Source organism: Eurypyga helias, unplaced genomic scaffold (assembly GCF_000690775.1).
Source record: "Eurypyga helias isolate BGI_N326 unplaced genomic scaffold, ASM69077v1 scaffold51691, whole genome shotgun sequence".
Lineage (NCBI taxonomy): Eukaryota > Metazoa > Chordata > Aves > Eurypygiformes > Eurypygidae > Eurypyga > Eurypyga helias.
In genome coordinates this window covers 1,254-17,089 of record NW_010231215.1, presented here as the reverse complement: position 1 = coordinate 17,089, position 15,836 = coordinate 1,254, and the positions used below count along the sequence as shown (strand labels likewise).

General features: G+C 43.0%; 1 protein-coding gene across 1 annotated transcript; it reads right to left on the bottom strand.

Moving 5' to 3' along the window:
* Positions 1-2,981: 2,981 nt before the first annotated feature.
* Positions 2,982-13,238, bottom strand: LOC104516580 (proteasome-associated protein ECM29 homolog; the record flags this gene model as incomplete). The annotated part of the gene is made up of 5 exons (XM_010160954.1): positions 2,982-3,136; positions 5,251-5,393; positions 6,585-6,703; positions 8,268-8,384; positions 13,108-13,238. Coding segments are annotated over 4 exons (416 nt in total), but the record flags the coding sequence as incomplete, so codon positions are not given.
* Between the last annotated feature and the right edge of the window lie 2,598 nt (positions 13,239-15,836).

Sequence of the window (15,836 nt, the reverse complement as noted above, 5' to 3'; positions counted from 1 at the left end):
TGAAACAATATAGTGCAGCTTTGGACATTAGTACTTTTAAGTTAGCTAAATTACCTTCTATTGCAGATCAGAACACACCAAGACAGAGAAAAAAAGATTATTCAACAGCAAAATGTTCAGTGAAAGCAGAGACCAAAAGAAGTGATAGACTTAAGAAATGTATATATTTGTCTTCTCCAAAGAAAATAAAGTAACTAAAATTACAGCTTCAGAAATGAAGCAGGTACACAACTCTGAAGGCAAGTCTTACCTCCTTGGTTTTCAGTGGTATATCCCCAAGATACACTTTATACATTTTATTGATGATAGCAGGATTGTTCCAGTCAATTAAACTAAAGAAAAAAACACAATTAATATCAACACGATATGATTCCAATCTTTGATTACTTTTTAACATATGTGTTTTACAGCATTTCACATCATATTCCTATTCCTCCCAGAGTTTTAACAGGTATAGTTTGACTTTTAATCACTCCTCCCCATCCACATAATCACAAAGAACATGAAGTGATTACACATTTCAGCTGCATATTCTGACAATATAATTCCAAATGATTTATGACAAACCTACATGATCCCTTCTCTACCACTGAAACAAGACATATACCATGGTAGTCTACTGACTGAATACAGACCTGTTATCTGTTAACATATTTCTCCACATTCTTCAACCTCAGTGCTTTGACATTTCAATAGAGAAGAGGGTTTTTTAGTTCTAGGACTGCTGCATCTTGGTGTCTCCAACAAACCTGTCTGCGTACGGTAACGATCTAATGCTAGCTATTGATGAGATTGTCTGGGGGGGACACGCATACCCAAAAAACACACCACAGAAAACAACAAGATAGGCATGCACGCTTCAAAAAAGCGGAGGAGATGGAACCATCTCTTTCTTTTAGTAAAGCAACTGGTTTCCACATAAGCGAGCTGTTAAATAGCACATATTTCTCGTAAAAAGACATTTAACATCATTGCGTATTCACCAAAATACATGTTTTGTCCACACAGGTATTTTGCTCTCCAGGCAAACACCACCAATACAAAAGGAAAGATGAGAAAAGCAGCAAAGGAGAGACTGCCTTCCTTAAGGAGGCTGTCATCACTGACTAGGATCATCATCGTAGCCATGACTGAGGCACATGAATAGGCTTGAATGGAGATGGTGTCACATTACGTAATTGACTCCAAGTGAAATAGTCCTATACTTCCAGCAATACAGAGCCCACGTACACATTTCAAAGGCAGGCCTCTCTTGCTCCAACCTCCTGCATGAGCCAGCAAACCTCACACGATCAATGGCTCAGCAAAGAGTATCAACAGCAATTACTCTGGCCTCTTGGTAGCTTAAAGACAGAAGCATTGTCTTTAGAAGATTAAAGGTGGACTGCAGGTGAGCAAAAGCTTCAATAACGCAGAAAACAGTGGCTGCTTTCCTGGGAAAGTCAATATATGACAGTTGATCAGATAGGAATCCCTTACTAAGGCCTTATTGACCACTGATAACACAGAGGGCAATCTGGAAACCAAGGAGTAAGAAAACGGCTCAAACGCAATACCAAAGATGATTGAAAACAGACAGCTAAAGCTGTCAGCTCCCAAGATAAGTGATGTTCCCAGCTGCAAGACTGTGAGCCACACCATTCCCAGCCCCATGTGAATACATGTGCTGTGGTTTAATCCCAGCCAGCAACCACACAGCCCTCGCTCACCTCCCACATTCTCGAGAAAAGGAAGTTCGTGAGCTGAGAGAAGAGCAATCTAATCATTGAAAGTAAATGAAATACAATAATGACAGCAGTAAGACTATCAGTACTGTGTAATGAAAGTAATGGAAAAGAAAACAAATGGTACAGCTGCTGACCACCCACCGACTGACCAAGAGAGAGAGCGGGGGAGGGAGAAAGAGAGAGAGAGAGCCCACCCCTCACCCAATCCCCAACCCATACACTGAGCATGATGTTTCATGGAGTGAAATACTCCGTGGCCAGTCCGGGCCAGCCGTCCTGATTGTGTCCCCTCCCAGTTGCTTGTAGGGAAGAAGCTGGGAACACAGGGGCAGCATCAGAAACCGAAGTGCTGGACTTGGTACAAACACTCCTCAGCAACAACAAGGACACCACTGTTACCAGTACTCTTCTCCACACATATCCAAAGCACAGCCTCACACAAATCCAAAACACAGCTTCATACCAGCCACTGTGAAGAAAGTTGTGTTCCAACTCAAACAGCACACGAGAGCTTTGCAGGGGACTGCTTCCTTACTCCTTTCAGATTAACTGCAGCTAGCTTAGTGAGGAACACTAGCATCGTCTTTTCCAGACATTCAGACTTTTACCTTTGTTTGCTTTTTAATTCAAGGTCTGCTGCCGTGGCAACACTATGTCGTGTATCGCTGGAGGCTACAACCAGGTGTATAACAGCTTCAAGTTCTGGCACTTGCTCGGCTTCGATGAACTTCACTATCCCCAGCTTACACTGCTCAGCAAGGGGGAAGGTAAAGGCAGTGTTACTGACAAGAAAGCAGTATGTTACAATAATCACAGCAGTTCAGCTGTCTGAAATGATGGCTTCTGCTTGCTTCTCCTCCTCACCAGCGCTCTATCTGGCCTCCTACCAAAGCAGTCACCTGCGGCTAAGTTGCATTACAAACAGGGATGCCCTGCTACTTCACTGCTCAAAAGGGGCAGTTCATAGACATTAGAGAGTTCTGCAAACTTATTATCTTTAGGAGGAAGTCGTTGCTTCCTAACCATCTCTGCAAACTGCTGGCACCTCCCACCCCATCTCACCGTTGCAAAGCTCCTTAAGCCATCATGCAAAGTCCCTCAATTTAAGTTCCCTCAGGGCAACTAAAGACCTGGTCAGAATTAGTTACGTATTTTCCCTTTGGGCTTCTGCTCCTCTGCCTGTAGCGATCCCTTTTACCTCCCACAGTTCACCGAGGAGCAACCCTGCAGCTGCAAGTACCTGTTCTAGCAGCTCTGGTGTCCATGGGCTATCTCCAATAACCCTTTTGGCTGCATAAAAGCTCATCCCTGGAGGCGGCTGAGGAATTCCAGGACCTCCCACGCTACTTGATGAAGAGCCCTGGGCTGCAGGCATGTTTTGGCGACTCTGAGATTCATTCAGTACAAACCTGAATAGGTAGGAAAGAAGCTTCATTAGTTTCACTCAATCCACATTGTCAACTGAATTAGATGCTGGAATGGAGGAATAAGCACAACCTGTCCAACTTCACGTACTCTTCTTTAATTAATCCAATGATTGACAAGACAGAATTATACTCAGTTGAGACTCAGCTACAAGTTATCCCAGCATATCCTGCAAAAGCCATAATGATCTCACTGTAACTGTTCGGAAAAAACCTCCGTTAGGAAGAGTCCACTGGCATTTCTGATGAGAGTTATCTCTGGTTACAAAGCAAAAAGAACAATCTCTTTTGTATTAGAAGTGAATACTCAGACAGAGCTACATTTGAAAAACTTGTACTAAAAGCTTTAATGTTTGCATGATCTCCATGAAGGAAACAAACCTAGCAAGGGAAGTAATGAAGCATACACAACACGATGAAGCAGCAGGAAATAATCTTTGATATAAAAAAGTAAATAAATAGGACGTGTTGGGAAAAGGCAATTTTAGTGCTGGGCAGCAAAGGAAAGCAAAAGCCATAAAGGTTATGTTTATAGATCTTAGTCTTCTTGGAGGCTGGCTAGCCTAGCTCCCCTGTGTCCATATGCCCCTCCACTTCTCCGTATCCTTGGAAGCCAGTCAACCCACAAAGGCATCAAAACTGTAATGCAGAGACCAACAAGAATTATTTTGCCATGATCTGTTCTGCCTTCAGCACACAAGCCACAAAAGGAAGTTAAACAGTCTCCACAGTAGGGATAAACATTCATCCCAAGTCTCATTAGCTAAAACTTTAAACACTTGAACTGGATTATGTGCTTTAAGTCCTACAGTTAGGCTTTCTGGTTGCTTTACTGCCTGCAGACTGGCAAGGCTAATTCACAACTGGGCAATGACAGAAAGAGTTCTAGCAGGCATACATTAGCTGTAAACCACTGCAAACGGTCTCGCCCCAGGGAGCAAGACGTGCAGAGCCACAGTCTAGCTGAAGACACTCCCCGAGCACCTTCTGGAAAGGAACCAAAACCTTCATCCCTACCCTCCTCGTCCCTCTGAGCATTTAAAGCTTGTCCAGAGTACCAAAGAAGGGAAGGAAGTGAAGTCTCACTGCAAAGCCCATGGACTTCATCTGCTGAAGCTACAGCCACAGCAGTGAGGGGGTTGAAGCTAAGAGCATAAACCCGGGCAAACTGAAGAGTGAGCTGTGAACAGAGGAGCAGCTTAAGCATTTTGCGGCGTAAGCTGCAAGACCCTACACGCCCAAATAGCCAGAAGTGGCCTCCAAAACATCTGATGGGAGCGTGGCCTCCAGCCATGGAGAAACAGCACCCACTCACTATTTTAAAAGCCATTCCTTTAGGTTAATACACTTGGGTAAACAAGAGTTAGGTGCTCTGAAAAATCCTACAGGAACCAATGAACTGCCAGAAAAGAGAAATGTGTTCTACTGTGAAAATCATGTCTATCTTCTTTCGAAGCAAAAGCTCCCCCGGCAATACAAAGACACCAAAAAAGTTACTGGAAAATAGATTTTGAGAAAATTTTAGACACTAGAGTATTCCTAACAAGCCGAGATGAGTAAATTCAAGTTGCTCTGTGTATCATTCTTGCTCTCAGAAACAGTGCTCACACCAAGACACAGCATTACAGTGAAAACAGTTTTCATCGGAAGACAGATGAAAGACAAATATTGTTACTAAAGGTTCACTTCTGGACAAGTTTTCAGAGACTATGCTTGCCTATGACCTTGGAGAAATAAGCTTTAAAACTCAACGGCAGGAAGATGAGTGCACGTTTTGATCTGGCTTCTATTTTAAAGCTTTGGTTATTTAACAGATAGCTCACATGTCTCATAGCTTCACACTGATCCCAAAAGAGGTCAAGGACAGAACAGAGCAACACCTAATTAGGTAGAAAAAAAGATGTTTTATTAAATAAGGAAAATGGTGATCCCATTAGTCAGATTAGCACCTCGATTTGTACCTTACTGAAACATGCAGCTTCATATGAGTCAGGAAATAACAGCATATTTTAAATGAGTCTCCAAGGGTATAATCTATAATGGTTCACACATGAGGAATATATCAATACTGGAGAAGACCAGTATTAACTCTAACTTACCCATAAGGCATAAGAAGAACATCCAACATAAAGTCCAAAAGCAGCTGAACAGTCTTTGGTTTTTCAGCAAGATTAAATGGAGAAGCTGCTGCTTTCAGTGTTTTTTCATGTGAAAAAGGGTTGGTATTAGAAGATGCATTAGGCTGAAAAACAATTATATTTACTGCAACCATTTAAAAAAAACACACCTGTTTATTCTTAACATTCAAGAGAAACCTTTAACAAACCAGATCCTTAATAGCAGAAAAAACAACCTCAACAAAAGTTAAACTGATTCACAATCCAGTGGCCTCTACTTGCTGCCTGATGTACTTAAAAATAGAAGGCAGAAGACAAATCAGGATTTGAGCTTAAAATAGAACATATATGTCTGCGTGCATGCACACACACACCTGGAGTGTTAAAGTCACTGTCTTTGTCCAGGCTTCTAATGTTTCATAATTCTGCCATAAAATTCTGTCTAGTGCTGGCTCATCCGTAAGAAATGTGAAGTTTTACATTTGAGTCTGCCAAGAACAGAAGTTGATCAATACCATCCAGCTTTACCAAAGAGTGCACACAGACGAACGTACCGACTATGCACCAGCACAGCCAGATTTCTCAAAGCTCTCTTTATTCATCTACTTGCCTTTTGGACAGGGCAAAATTATGGTCTCAGAGAAGACAATCAAGTATTTTGACACTGACCTCATGAATGGATGCAAGATTTTACAACAAGACCTTTCAGTAAGTTCATTTTTAAAATGCCATAACACTGTCACAGGGATGTAGAGTGAATGAAGATCAGATTTTAACGCCATTTTCCAGTGCCAGCACGGTGGAAACGCAGCTCAATGTAAATAAGCAGCAGGTCCATAATGAACAGCTTTCTAGAAGTTAGTACACAGCAGTTCTTAACTTCAGTATTTTCTTATTATTACAACTTAGTGTTTCAAGTGAGTAGGAATTTTGATTATTGCCCAAAGTGGCCAATCTGAGATATTTACTGCTGTTCCTGTTGTTGGACATTTACTGAAGGTCTGTCCTTCAGCTGGAAAACAGAATTTGAGGAAGATGGATAGCAGATATGCACAAGCATATCCATTACAACACAGGCCTCTTACCATACCGCTGCAGATCCTGTAGATTATTAAAACATTAGTCTGTATGAGTTCTTTGTACCACCCAAACTACTGGATTGCTGATCCAGATTGTACAAACCAAGAACATCCTAAGCAATGAAGATATCACCAAGGGAGGGGGGGGAAAAAAAAAAAAGTCTTCTAGCAACTGATAGAAATTATTTTACTGAAACAATACCAACAGAATTCACTCCAAGAACAAGTGTCTTATACCTGTCTTGCTGTGGTTGAGGTTTCCCTTCCATTGCAGTGAGAAGAGTTGGAGCCAATTCACATTGTTTTTCCACAGGCAGACGGGGATATCCCATCTTCACATAAATTATGGTAAAGTTCTGAAGGAGTAGAAGAAGCACACAGTATTGCAACAGTGCAAAAGAAACATCTCTCCTTTAAACTCCTTCTGTATGCTGTGTTGCATCTTTGGGTGCTGGAAACAACACACGGTTTGGAACACCAATTTCATAATTCTAAGGCTCATTAGACTGACAGCTATTAAAGAAGCAGCTCAACAAGACCTGCTCAGGAAGGGTTTTCTGAGTAGGTCTTGCTGAGCCTCCACTTCAAAAGGAGGAAAACAACAATGCAAAACCCCCTCTCTAGCTTCTCTTCCCCACTGCCAACTTCACCAAAAGCAGCTTCATCTGAGCAACAGCTTCAAGGAAAGCAAATGTAATGTTCTCTCTTACCTATTTCTGAAATAAGTTAGAAAGCAATATCGAATAAATGCAAACTCAGCAGTATATGCAAGGTTTCTCTTGAAAATGTGTTTCTCAATCATCGTAAATCAAAGCTGCAAATGCAATCCAGAGTCCAGTGACAGGACAGCAGAGCAGAACAATACTGAACACTGGACTATCAAACTGCTGCCATGTTGATCCAAATCCAGCCAAGAACTCTCGAGATAAGAGTCATGTGCTCAACGACCTGGCTGAAAGAAGTGTTGAAGTGGAAAGCATTACACTTCTTAAGATGGCACCTGTTAAAATTTTACAAAGCCTCACAGCACAAAACAACATGCATCACTCAGGTACATGAATGAAAACAGACTTCTGACGTGTCCAGCCAAAAGCACTGTTTATGTCAAGTTTGTCATCAAACAAGATGGTTCTTTTATCGCTCTACGGAACACACGCACACTAGAAGCTCTTGGCCACTGCTAAAAGGTGAACACTTGCTTAAAGACAATTTAAGATTACTTCCATGTAACTGCTGTTTAAAGTCTAAATATTTCTCCATCCGTTTCTAAGATGCTGTGTTTTCCACTGAACAGTCAAAAGAGAAGGCCAGAAAATTCCCCTCCGATTTTATCACTTTTTTTCAATATGGTGATTTGCAATAGATCTATCACAGCTGAAATGAGAATTGTCTTCATAGTTTTACAAAAACATTTTTAAACTATTTTCACATTTTAAACGACACTGAATGAAAACCCCCAGCAAAGTTTCCTCATCTGTAAAATACATCTTTTTTTCATCTGTTCGTGCTCAGCTAAGGCCCTGACCCTAAAAACACATACACATACGAGTTCTCAGTGTTCAGAGAAATACAGATGTTTTAAGTAAAACCCTGATCCTGCACTTCTCAGGATAAGGTTTGGTAGCTGCTTGCAAAATGAAGTTCTAACAATGAACAGACCCTCTACAATACGAGCAATGACAATTCATGCATTCATTAGTTATCAGTAATCTGAACAGAATCAATAGTGCAGCTGCTTTATGAAACTAAGTTTCACCCACAACAGACTATGAAGTTGTTTAAGAAGAATCTCTTAGAATATGAGCCTCATGACAGTAACAGACTTGCTAAGAAAACTGACAGAGCTAAATACAGGTGCTTTAAAGAATGTTCTGCTTGTTACAGTGTATCAGCCACTATGCCTGGAAGAAGAGTACTTACAGTGACAAAAGACACTGCTGAAGGATCTTGATACTGAACTAGCAACGTCTCCACTGGAAGCTGAATTTTTGGACGACTTTTGATGCGCTTATTCAGATGCACCAGCAGCTCCATGACCTGACAAGAAGAAAAGCAGAAAACTTAGAAGAACCACCATTAATTTTACTACTTTGGACTCCACACATCACCCTCAGTCCACTAGGCAGGTTTATATAAGAAAATAGGCCAAGCCTCCCAATTATTTAATCTCTAAGAAAACAGCAGCCATCATTTATTGTGTTATCCCGGAACCATTCTCACATGTCTCAAGTTACTGTTAAGACAAAGACACGGAAAGTCCCAAACCATTCCACAACCGATATCCTCCATCAACAGAAATACCTGGAAGAAATGGTTATTGAGGATGACCCATTCTTTCTACACTGTTGGTTACTATCCCTCAAAACTGAGCCTGGCTTGGAAATCCCCACTGCTGCTCTATCTTGAGGCTGGAGAGTAACTCCAATTCACTACACAGAACAAAACAAAAAAAAAAACAACCATGAAAAAACCCCACCCGTGATAAAGTTATAAAATAAGTGTATGAAGACCAATTTTGGAGTGGAACAACACAGAACTGAAATGATTCAGGGAGGAGGAGAAGCCATCAGGAGACCCACGAATGGCAGGCAAGGAGCAACGTGCAGCCCTGCCCTGCTGGGGCAGCTGAACTGCCATCACTGAGGTTTGTTGTGGCAACTACAGAACTATATGCTTGCATATGAGCTAAGACATCACCTTTGCATTCGCTCCCGGACTAGTTATCAAACAAAATCACGTCCACATGTAACCCAGAGAAACTGCATAGCTGACCACAAGCATGCAATTGAGACCAGAGATAAGCTGCCAAACTAGGTAATGCTGACAGCCATCAAATTTTGCTGCTGCAAAATTACCGACACAGTAGTCACAAATTCCTATTATTTTAGAGGGGAAAAAAGCCTGCCTGCACACTTTTTTGTGAAGGAAGAGAAGTAAGACTACAACAGAGTTTGAGGAACCTGTCCAAACCACCCGCTGTGGCTGGTGAAAAAAGACGTGGCTGGATTTGAGTAGTGTGAGGGTTTAGCTCATGTCCTGCTTTTCCAATCTACACAACCCGATTTCTGCACTAAGAGCCTCTCCGAGCAGTACTCATCTGGCCTGAATCGGGCAAATGTCTGCACTTCTGAGTATGACTGCTGCTTATGTCTTTGCTGGCTTCACATGGGCTGCATGAAGAGACACAGCATCCAGTCTGGCACAAATGCTGCCAGTGCCCCAGTACTTCTTGGAGCACATATGAACCGACAGTGAGCTTACCCTGGATTAGTTCTTCCTCTGACACCGCTAGGATAACTGATTTGGTAGAAGACATCCTGGTGCTGAATTTAACTCACCTGTCAAACCACAGCCTGAAGAAGGATTACCTTCGCAGAGTAAATGGATTAAGAAGGTATAGGCATTGCAAGCTTACCCACACAGCTAGACTGAATCCTAGATCTGGAAACCTAAGGGGACGATGAATTCAAATTACTGAATGTTGCAGTAATATTGACCTGACAGGCACAAAATTAAGGGCAGGGGTAAGACCAACAAAGGAATATTAAGGCAGCAGGAAGAAAAAAGGAATTTTAATTCTGCCCTTCTGTTGTAGGAGGACAAGTCTGAGGTGAAACTTAGTCTGGGGAGCCAGAGTAAAATTACAAAGTGTAGCTGATTCACCTGGTGCACTGAATGAACTACACTGCGCTTCTGAAGCTGGGTTAATCAAGTCTGTGCACAACTGTACTGATCTACAATTCAGCAGCATGCTAGCAACACACAGATGCTGTATTTTGCTCACATACCTATACTACTAAAGCTACACCACCAATTCCATTAAAACGCTGTCAGTTTTCAAATCCCAATTACCTATGCTGGCACACTGGTTTTTTGTTGTTGTTTTCTTGGGGGGTTTATTTTGATCACCACAATAATTGCAAGAGACACATGACACGGGATGGCAGTTTTTTCACTGCCTATAGTCAGTATGGGATGAATAAAGAGTTTTTCTTTCTACTTCACCTACTTTATTAGATTAGGTTTCCAGTCACCCGAGTAGTCATGTAGAAGGACATATGCTTTTGTTTTACTTACATTGCCTTAACATGACTTCGAGGCTGGAGGTGAATAATAAGCACATTCTTTGTTGTCCACCAGGCAAAATTAGCACTGGAATGCTAGGTATTTAAAAGTCATTAGCATTTGAAATGCATCAGTCTTCTTAAGACTTTTATTGAAAAGCTGCGTTTTGATGTAAGTAACAGAAAAAGGCAGTGTGCACGTTGAACAGATTTACCTGCTGGTTATACACTCCACAGTGCATAAATCTCCACTGATGTTCATTAAAATAAAAAAAGACAGTCTTCCCCTCCCCTCTGTCTCACTGATAAATTATTTTGCTATGTAAAAATACTAGAGAAAAAAGATCAACACGTACAGAGCCTTCTTGTTAGTATTCTGTTTTCATAATAAAGTCAAAACCTCAGCTTCCCTTCACTGATACGGCAAGAGCAGAATTCAAGGCAACTTCCTTGACTCCAATGAATTTGACAAACACCAAGAAGTACAGAGAAGTGCTGTAATTGCTTAAGATATTACTATTATCTTGTACAGATAAAAATTGTGTAGTTTAAACACGCAGAAGAAGAAACGAGTTTTATTTCATTATTCGTTCTCACACAGAAGCTACAAGATACTGTAGAAATACTGTGTGAGTTTGAGAGGCTTCTTAAAATTTAATTTTCAAAGGAGTAGTTCTCACAATACTCAAATCCAGACAACACATTTCAGTTTATGTTAAAAAAAACATAAAAACCCTAAGAAACTCCACTAGCTGGTTAGATGCCTTTCTTCACAGCCTCAAGTGCACATGGTGAGCAGGTATTCAGAAGAAGCCTTCATCTGAGTTGGGAGTATCTGTCCTTCAGCACAATGTAACGGCTTCACATCTATGGATCCACTTTCCTGTAATCCCTGCCAGGACCATGTTTTGTGCAGAACTTTCAGAAAAATCTGTGTTCTAGTTACTTGTAGGTTCTGAAATGTACTCAGAAATACAGTGAAGGCATGACCATTTCCCTGTGTCTACAAGACAAAGAGGGGATTATAAAAAGCTGCTTTTCCACCTCCAACAGTTCATCTGTGCTCTGCTCAGAAAGGTTCTAGTCCACCTCTACCACCAGCAGCTCTTTCTGATGAATAGCTGCAGGGACAAGAAGCATTCTTGGCTTTCTGATCTAGCTGCTCAAATCTCTTACATTCAGCTGCTCCTGCCCCATTTCTCTCTTCCAGTCATATCCTCCCAGCTGAACAGGAAACAAAAGCAGGTGTTCCACTGCCTGAATCCAGATCAGGTCAGACCTCTTCTACCGCTAACACTAAGTCAGTGATCCCCTCATGCAACCCCACAACTGCTGTTGCACCTGGCTTGTGCAAGAACATAGGCCTATGTGTGTTCTGCTGGTAATCAAAGTTCAGGTCCCTGGTACATCACTGAATTATTTCATGTTCATATTAAATTCCACCTTCAACACTGTCTGGCCCTTGACTGGCCACAGGAATAGAGGGAACAACCAGTACATGGTGTCAGGGAACTAGGGCCAGGCCCAACAGCCCAGCAGAGAGGAGGCTGCTGCAGCTCCACACCCAGTGTGCAACCAGGAGAGGCACAAATTCACCAGTGGGCTTCACCCCTAGAGACTCAGGTTTGCTCCTCCTCAAATTCATCTAGGTACATCTCTTTTCCTGCCTCTGGTTCCTACACTACCTCTGGTTCCTCCACTACACAGCCCTTTAGAAGGTTTGTGCAAACCCCAAATGCTCTTCCCCTGCATCCCACTGTGTCCACTACCCCTAGGCAGCAGTCCAAAAGGTGTTTTTGCATTGGTTCATCTTGATGGGTTTCACGTCCTGACAGCGGGGCTAAGGGTCTCCTGAGACAGGCCTGGGAGGGACCGGGACAGGGTGCCCTTTCCTCCGAGTCCTTAACTTGGGTTCCTGCCTGCCATAGTGCCTCTGTGCTCCCTTGGGCTTGTGGAGATGGGCATCTGATGGGCTAATGGCTCCTACAATGGGCCTCTGAGTAGCTGGGGCAGGTTTCTGCACTTGCTATTGTGTCTCTGTGCTCCTCCGTGGGTCTGCAGATGAGCTTTTATCCTACAACCCAATACATGGAACTGAATTCCCCAGGTACCTGTAGCCAGGAAAAGACCAAACTGTTTTGGAGATGGAATTCAATAATTTAATACCCTATGATAAAGCTGCCTTCTGTACCAGGGAACTTAATTTCCTCAGGCAGGTGTCAAATGTCATCTTCAAAGTTGTTTGGTCCTTGCTCCCGTTCCCACATCAGTGGGTATGTCTTCATGGTCTCACACACAGCAGCAAGCTTGCTCCACCTGTGCTGTAAGTCAGGTGGATGCAGAAAAGCCCTAACCTGGAAGCAATGGCAACTGCCTCTATGGCATTAAATCCTGGTCTCAGGCTAACTCATAGCTACCCGGCTTCAAATGAAAACAAACGCAGGCTCCACACATCCACAAAAGCCACACACCTGCAAAAGACCTTTCTGATACAAGCAATGACTGTTTTCTTTAAGCCCTAACAGTTGTAAATAAACCCACGCTCTACCAGGCTCACAACAACATTTCCTCAAAGAGTAAACTTATCCAGAGGGAACATCCAAGTGCAGTAAATCACAATACATGCACGATACATCAGGGGTGTTTCCTTCTCCCTGATCAGGACAGCATACTGTTATGGTGAATTGCACCCTTACCTTTTTACGAACTCCTTCCTGTGTGCTGGACAGCTTGAGGAGAACAGGGGGTAGGAATTTGGAAATAATGTTCTGTAACTGCTCGTCTGTTTCTGCATGGCCAAGACGCAAGAACACACGCTCCAGCTGATCTGCAGTTAAAAAATCAGAAAAATTAAAAGATGGTTGAAACTCAAAACTGCTGGAGCAATGAAACAGATTTTTGCCAACATCTCCTAATGGCCTTGTAGGAAATGCTGCACACAATCCTTAAAGAACCTCCTTCTCAACAGCACTCAGCACAAACCCAGCTTGTAGAACACTGAGCAAACTGTTGATGGCAGAAACCAGCCTGAGAGCTTCCACTACCAGCCTCCACAAGTACATGGAGACCACTCCTATCACAGACAGAAGCAATAAAGATTTCCTTTGCTTCACACTGTGTTTCAAGTAGAGGCTAGAAAGACCTCCAAAGGTGAAATGGAAGGTTAGGATCTCCAAGTCATTCCCTGGCCTTTCTGCTTTGACAGCAATGGCGTGTGGCTGTTGGGCTGCTAACTTTTGAAAATATGCTTACTGTGATCCGCACTCAGACCATAATGTTCCCTATCTCTACTAGTTAAACAGAGGGCAATAAGATCTGGCCAACTCTCGTCATTATTCTTGTTAAACCTTGAGTTCTGGTCATGCACAGGGACCCTATTGTTGTATACGTTGCGCCAACAGAACAGAAACACCAAGCACATACAACAGAACCCAAGACCAATTACAGTTAGTATTACAGAAAAGAGAGTCTAGCTAAAGCACAGGTTATAAGTTTAGGCCAAGCCACACCATGGCAGTTGCGTACAAACTGGCTGCACGCTTGAAGGCGCGAGCAACAGGCTACAAAGTGGAAAAACAAGTTCTTCGAAAGCTTGCGAGTACTGTTCTGGGGCGAATTTGATACTCATGGGAGTATTCACAGGACATCCTGACACAGGCTAACCTGTTCTGCCCGTGACCTTCTATTAAGCCACCTAGGTCCTCCAAAAAAATCTTTACAAAGCTGTACAAATGTTGACTGTGAACCAGTTACAATTTGTTGATTTTTTTTCCCCCCCAAAAGCCAGCATTACCACCAACAGGAATATGATCAGAAGCATGAAACACAGGGCATACTGCTGTAACTTAAAATACAAAGCTCCAATGATCACTCCATGGAGTTGCTGGAGTGTTGCAACAAGCTCACCTTTCTCTAGCTAGCAGGTCTCGCTCCCAAACCCGGGAAGGAACCTTCAAAAAATTTTTTTAACATCTCCAAAGAGGTAGAAAGTTACAGCTCCTACAAAACGAAGGCAGCAGGAGAGGAGAAGCAATAACATCTCTTTTCTCAGTGACCTAGCAGAAGATTATTTCAAGGAAACAGATGAGACCAAGATCTTCTGTCAGCAGCTCAAGCACAAGGGTCGAGGACCATCTGACTTTATAAAAAGAACACAGGAGTCCCTATTTTAAGTGCCAGCATGCAGCTGCCCTGACAGCTAAACCAGAAGCAAAGCAATCCCTCCCTGGCAGAGCAGCATTCCTGACTGCCAGACTGAGAGGAGTCCTTGTGCACAGCACCAGAGCGGCTCGTCTCTGTACCGCAGCACTGCAGGCCAGACCCACAGGCAGCAAGGAGACCCAGGGCTCTTGAAGGGACTACAGGTCTCAAGGCACGCTGCAAGTAGGAAACCGTTCTCCCAAGGAGTAATCTGAAGTGACCTGTTGCATGCTGAGATTAGAGGGGGGCCAAGGTGAACCCTCCTTCGGCAGAGGAGGATCACTGAGCTGGTGGTAAAGGACTACTGAGGCAAAAAAGAAAAAAGCACTGGTACAGGGCAGAGGTAAAGACTGAGGTGAATGGATATGGTTGGAACTTAGGTGAACACAAAGGATGTCCAAATACAAACACAGCTCTAGCCAGCAAACCTATCATGATGTAGCTGCAGAGGCCTTTACTGTCCTACTTTTAAAACCTGCACCGAGTCCCCACAGCATCATTCCTCCCCTGCCAGCTGCGGATTAAACATAAACTGATCATTTCCAACGTCTTTATTTTCTGCTGAGAAAATATGACAGGTAGCTGAAAAGACAGGAGTACGAAATTTTACTGTCAGGGAAGTTACGAGCAGAACCTCTGCAGCACCTACAACGCAAAGTGACTTGTGAGTCAATCTCCTGTCTCAGACAGATGTCATTGCTGTCAGATAGTCAATGGCTTCACGACATTTACCTCTTTTTTTTTAAATCTAACCATTTGTTTCTCTCTTTACCTTCCTTTCTGTGTCATATTCTCCTCCCAGTACACACCCAGGACCTCCACATTGTCTCACAGCCCCACCAGCACCAGGGGATTGCTTAGGCCATGCCAAGCTACTAAAGCAACTCAAACAATGAGTGAAGTTATCCAATCCTTCCCCTCGGACCTGGAACTCCAGGAGATCACTGCAGACCCATCATCCTCAAGCAAGCGACTGAGGAACCTCCCCAGCACACGGCAACAGGTCAGACTCAAGCGTACGGAAACAGGAGTGAGGTTATTTCTGAAGCCAGGTGTTGTAGCCACTGGGCTGCACACTGCCAAAAGCGACAGAAACCGCCCTGCAGATGCCCACAGGAAGCACGGCAGTGCGCTGAACTGCAAGCATCTACCCCATTTCCAGCTTCATCCGTTATTCTGTCATTACCAGCGGCAAAAAGAATTGTAATAATAATAGACATCAGGA